The 6,042-nt window shown below is 30.5% G+C and overlaps 2 protein-coding genes and 1 long non-coding RNA gene across 3 annotated transcripts in view; 1 reads left to right on the top strand and 2 right to left on the bottom strand.

Annotated features, from left to right (window-relative positions):
- LOC102671228 (transcription factor E2F2-like) overlaps positions 1-1,136 on the bottom strand; it is a 10,396-nt gene extending 9,260 nt beyond the window's left edge. The window contains exon 1 of the mRNA XM_006620940.2: positions 813-1,136. The gene's annotated coding sequence lies outside the window, so the exon portion shown is untranslated. The remainder of the gene's footprint in view (positions 1-812) is intronic.
- Positions 1,137-1,464: 328 nt separating this feature from the next.
- On the bottom strand, positions 1,465-3,020 carry LOC102671723 (protein archease-like). Its single transcript, XM_006620941.2, has 4 exons — positions 2,890-3,020; positions 2,645-2,669; positions 2,244-2,448; positions 1,465-1,986 (listed from the first exon to the last, which is right to left on the bottom strand). The coding sequence occupies exons 1-4, from the start codon at positions 2,939-2,941 to the stop codon at positions 1,801-1,803; spliced, it is 468 nt and encodes a 155-aa protein (XP_006621004.1). The 5' UTR covers positions 2,942-3,020; the 3' UTR covers positions 1,465-1,800.
- LOC102671866 lies at positions 2,447-3,171 on the top strand. The gene is made up of 2 exons (XR_422535.2): positions 2,447-2,683; positions 2,905-3,171. It is a non-coding gene; the product is annotated as an uncharacterized LOC102671866 (long non-coding RNA).
- The last annotated feature ends 2,871 nt before the right edge of the window (positions 3,172-6,042 follow it).

Raw genomic sequence — 6,042 nt, 5'->3', positions numbered from 1 at the left:
GGATGGACGGGGCTGGCTGGCGCGCTGGCAACTGGCTCGGGCTACGAGGCAGATAGACTCGCCTGTGCCGGTAGTAGTAACACCGGACCGCGTGTTCGTGCGCTTTACTCCGCTCTTCAACGTACAGTGTCACCGTGGTAGTGGCCTTCTACTACTGCTTCGATATGTTCTTGAACGCGTCTCTATCACGGTGGTAGTATGTGCTTAGGCGCCTGTCATGTGTCGGTGCGTTCGTGGACGCGCGCCTATAACGTACCGGCGCATCGGCCATCTGCCGGTCGTATACAGGAGTCGAGTACGCGCGCCAAAACCGTCACTTCGCTTTTCTCCGTAACCACCGCGCCGCCAGCTATCACAGATATCCAAAAAAGTTCCTAGACCGTGTCACCTTTTCTATGTTTTTTTACAAAATTTCACAGGGTCACTGTTTTTACTTATCTTTCGAATCCATCGAGACAATAATGATCTTCTAAATATTCACGTTATCGTTTGTTTATATTCCTTAGGGTTAGACGTTCCACAATGAATACACAATGTGGTGCGTTTTCGATACCCGCGTCATATATGTTGACATAAAAATAAGACGAGAAAAATTAACAATTTACGAGTTGCACAGACTTTTCACAGAGATAATGAGCACACGCGCCAAAACTGTCCCTCTCGTTTTCCATGAAACTGCCACGCAAGCTCCGACATGTAGGTGAAAAATCCCTATATCACGACTTTCCCAAGACACGTTCGCGTTTAATGTATTTTTTATTTGGTTTTGACAGTTTAAAACGTCAAAATATATTGCTATTATAGATTATTACCGTTTCAGTCCGCCATGGTCAGGGGTGTGCGCTTTCGAAACAAACGTCCACGCTTGATGTTGGCAGTGAGTCCCTTTAACGTGGGCCTTATCGCGAAAGAAAGAGGGCAAGAATGAAACGAATGAATAATATTCTCTCGAATTATATAATTTTCAATATTTTTTGATTCTTTTTTCTATACTACACACACACCCGAAGATTGGGAGGATCCCACTACCTATCGTTTCTTGCCCGAAACTAAGCGGGCGGTCGTCGCTTCCTTCACGATGGAGGGGTGTTGGACACCAGGGCCGTATCACTTTACACGTGCTAAAACACGCTCAATTTTGTTTTCTATTTTAACAAATGATTTGAAAATTCTCAATATTAATTTGATTGATTTTATAATTTCGATTTTCTTTTAACTGAAATTTCATTTTAATAATATTTATGTTAATTTTATTTCGTTTTAATAATTTTCATTGACACAAGGCATAAGAAAATATTTTTATTATATGTTTATAAAAATATACAAATATTTTGTTATATAATATTTATCATACGTCTCTTATATTTAAAAGTTATTATTGACAACAGTAACCGAATAACTGTAAGTATATGTAAAAAAGAAAATTAGAAATGAAAATATTTACATTATTTAAACACATTTATATATGTTATTAGTTACGTTATTATTATACGTCGATGCTATTATGATATTCTTGAGTAATTATCAATAAGTTGCAGGATTCTTTAATACGTAGCTACGTACCTGAGATAGGTCGGCAAGAAGGGAGCCCGGTGTTTTCTTCGTAACGTATTTATTTGAACCCTACGCAACTACAAAAGGATCGTACCCTATGTAGGATGTAAGGGAGGGTATAGATCTCCCTTCTTGTTCCTATATTCATAAGTTTCTTCCTACTTTTGTGTCTTAAGTATTAAGCTAAGCTAAATTTCAAAAGTGTATCAAGAAATCAAAAAAGACATCGAGTAGATTCTGAAACAACTATATGTCTACGATTACGAAAATTTCTGGACATTCTATTTCTGAAGATTCGAGAATCTGCATGGCAGAGTACGTGATCGCTTTTACTTCGGCATTTTGAGTATGTTTACCAATCGTGAATTCTTCCCCTAACGCCATCGCATTGATCTTGAAATTTGCGCGGTCGAATTTAGTGATCTTCACTTTCTGATAACATAAAATGATACTTTCTCTTACAAAATTTTTGAAATAATAAAAAAACAAACAGTAGAAAATAAGAGTAGAAAATGTATTTTATTCTTTAAATTATTACTGAAATCACATATTAAATTGGATGATTTGTTGAATAAATATCCTTGCATAAAAAATAAAAAGTCGAAAAAGTGTTGAATAAAACTGATGTAATTGAAAAAATATTTTAAGTGTAATGATGACAAAATTGTTATTTGAAAAATGAAATATACCTTTGCAACGATATATGGTTCGGCACTAAACATGAATAATAATTCATCGAGGAAATGGAAAAGAAGACTTTCCATGTCATGTCCTTCTGCTTCCACGTAGTGTAATTGTGTCATTTCAACGCGCTCTAAATCCGTCATGTATCCAAACATGGCCACCGCACATTGTTCGAAAGCTTCTTCTATAGTATCACCCCATGCATGTAATCTATAATACATTACGAATATTATAATATATATCTAATCGTATAATTTATTTTTAAAATAATTCAACGATATATATTTTTCATTCTATTAACAAAAGTAATTTATTATCCCACTTTTAATTTTAGGTTATCTACGCAAGTAACCTCTACAATGTATCAGTTTTAATCTTACGAGGAATTTATGAACTAAATACTTACTGTACATCTGCTGTATGATCCAAATCTGAAAAATAAAACGTAGGTACATGATTTCACTTATTTTCCTACATAACTGATCGTAAAATAACGTTCTAACTTTCAATTTCAACCAATCCACATGTAGCAAAATGGATGCCGGTATAACGACACACCGGCTGCCGGTTATTTCATTCTAACATAATGAAAGTCTTTATTTGATGAATTTAATGTGATATTATATTTAAAATACGATATATGATACTTACATTCATATTTTACAGGAGGTATTACAAAATCTTCTTCGCTCAACTCGTCCATGATTGCGCACAGCTGATCTCACGTATGTGAATAACCGATCAGCTGATTCTCTGACAGGTTTAATCAATGGCGGTCCCGGTTATACGTACACAAGGTTGTACTATATAGATGGCGCTACGTAAAAGGATGCTCATGATCTAGATTACCGATTGAGCGAAGTTGATATTTATATATTTTTTTACAAAATGATAAAACAGATTAATAATAATTGATAAACAATGATAATGATATTCAAAAATAGAATATATAAACAATTAATTTTTTTATTAATGTTTTTAATTGATTATGATATCTTATGCAGTCATTTTAAATGCATAGTATATTTTTTCAATTTTTTATGTTTCAATGTTTATTTTCTTGAATCTAATGAAAAATGTAATATACTTTAAGATAATATAATTTACTAGTGGATTAATTTAAAGTTACTTGAAGTTATTTCCCACTAGATATAACTTCACTGAAGTGTTTATAAATCACTATATAACATGCAGATTTAAAATTTGTGTCATTTGTACAGATTTCTATGATAATTATTCTATAATAATTATATATTCAGTGAATGGTGAACCGCATAAGCAATCTGCAAATGCTAACCAATAGACCTACATATTTATCGTCTGAATAAATACGATATGTAATTTACTTATTATTCGAAAAAAATATGAAAGAATCCACTTCTATGAGATTAATTTCAAGGGTCAAATTTTAAGACATAAATTTTCTCATCTTAATAATATTAATCTTAATATTAATTAAAGTTTTTTGTCATTATCATTAGTTTATCATCGAATATAAATATCAATAAACTCATTAAGCTATTCTAACAAATTTTCAAACAAATAATTAATTATTTTAACCAGCCTTGATTATAAAAATAAAATTAAAAAATAATTTAGTCAATGGATTTACAATATTTAATTCGATTATTAATTTTGTTTGCGCAAATCATCCAACATCTTTGTCAACACGATCGTCGATGATCGACGGATCGCTTCGCCGATTAACTGTGTCGAACGATCGATCGATCGAACAACAAACGAGTGAGAGTCGAGTAGATTGATCAAGTATGTAAGTGCATAAGTATGTGGTACTGTTTCGTTGGCCGTTTTTCTTTGTCAGTCGCCTCCCCGATGGAAACTAGTTTCTCATATCGATGAGATGTGATCCAAGGGCGTCCGGTTCGAGCGCTCCGTAATCCCTGTTACATAAAACTGCGTAGACGGTACCGTAGCAATTCCTAAGGGACATCTCGTCGTCATTTGTTTACAGTATCGTTTTCAACCAGCTAACTTCATGACAGGTATCTCACAAGGTCACAAGGTCACGGATGCCTATATTTTTTCTTGCATATGATCTTTACTCGCTATCTGTCAAAGATCAGTTTTTTTTTTTATTTTCATTATACGCTTTTTCTTATATTTTTTTCGTGATATATCGGTAATATGAAGAATAATATGGATCTTTTGATGAAAAATTTTAAAGTGAAAAATATATTATTTATTATTATAAGGAGATCTTTAAAAAGTAATTATTTTTTTTAAATTTTCTTGGATTTAGATTTTGATGATAAATAGATTTTTCAAAGTTTTAGAAATTTTTAATTTTTTTAAAATAAAAGTTTATAAATATAAGATATAATAAGAAGATTATTGTCATATTTTTAATATTTAATTATAATTATAAAATATATTTTAATAATAATAGGCTTTAATAAATTAAAAAATTAATTATTAAATGTACTCTAATTGTTTTGCTTGAAGCAAATAGTCCTCCAATAGTCCTACTTGAACTAAAATTTAACAAGGATAGGTACCAGGTGTAAACGAACGACATTAACGAGCTTCTGCATCACAATAAAGCTGGAAAAGCTATTTTCTTCACTTTATAACTTAATTTATGATTACGTTATTATTCCGCATAGCGTGCACCAAATAAGAATCTAATTTTTGAATTAATTTTTACGCATCATAAATTTTCACTAATCCATCCAATTTAACTTTCCTTTAGAATAGAAATGATTTATTTTGAAGATATTTATTGCAATTTATATATAAATATTTATTATAATTTAAAATTAAATTTCTGTTTCTTCTTAAATTTGAAGAAAGCAAAGAAACAAAGCAGAGAGCACGATTCACTTCACATTCACATCCATGAGTCATAAAATCGTTTGTTCTTATTTTTACAAATGTTGCTATGTTACTACGTATTTTGTAATCGCACTATAATTTTGGTACATAACGTTGTAGGGTAATTAGATGTGGATGTGGCATTAAAACTTCATTCATTACATGTTACATAACACGCGATTTAGACTACAATCACAAGCAGGAGAAGATAAATATTGGTTGATTCGGAAACGAATCGGTATAATAAGAGCATCCTCAACAAAAATTTAAACGATGTATTATTATTAAAACGAACAAATAATTCATATTCAGATAATTGGAAAATTAATTATCTAAATAAACAGTTTCACTATTATTTGTTATTTTTACCAATTTGATATTTATTGTTTGACATGTTTTAATGTATTGTTTCTAACTTTTAATTTCTAAACTTTTAATTTCAATCGAAGTTGGTGTATATTGCGAATAATTAACGAGTATTAACTGCGTATATAACTGAAATTATCTATATTCTTTAATGAATCATATATGTATATTTTTGTAAATAGATACAGGATAAAATACAGAATGATTAAATTCCATGACTTTGATTTTAAGAAGATGTTTCAAGCATCCTTTTTTCCTTTTTAAAGAAATAATTTATGGATGAAAATTATAAAAAAAAATTTATTTAATATTCTTAATAAAAAAAAACTCTTGATATCAAAATATTTTTTTTTATATTAGTCATCACATATTAAAATCAAAACATTTACTTTACGATCATTAAATTTTTTGTAACTAGAACTTCTTTACAAAATTACTTAACCAGAAACAATATTCTCAATCTTCCTTATCAATCCTTATCCATCAATATACCCACGTATATTTACATATAATAATCATCTTTTCAACAAGAAAATGCTTCCAATTTAACAATTTTCCAATAACAAAAATCCGAAATTTTATCTCATATTTTAACGATTTCGTCAC

The sequence above is a fragment of the Apis dorsata genome, unplaced genomic scaffold (assembly GCF_000469605.1).
Source record: "Apis dorsata unplaced genomic scaffold, Apis dorsata 1.3 scaffold_570, whole genome shotgun sequence".
NCBI classification, from domain to species: Eukaryota; Metazoa; Arthropoda; class Insecta; order Hymenoptera; family Apidae; genus Apis; species Apis dorsata.
Note: the sequence above shows the minus strand (reverse complement) of the source record. Positions and strands in the feature narration are given on the sequence as shown.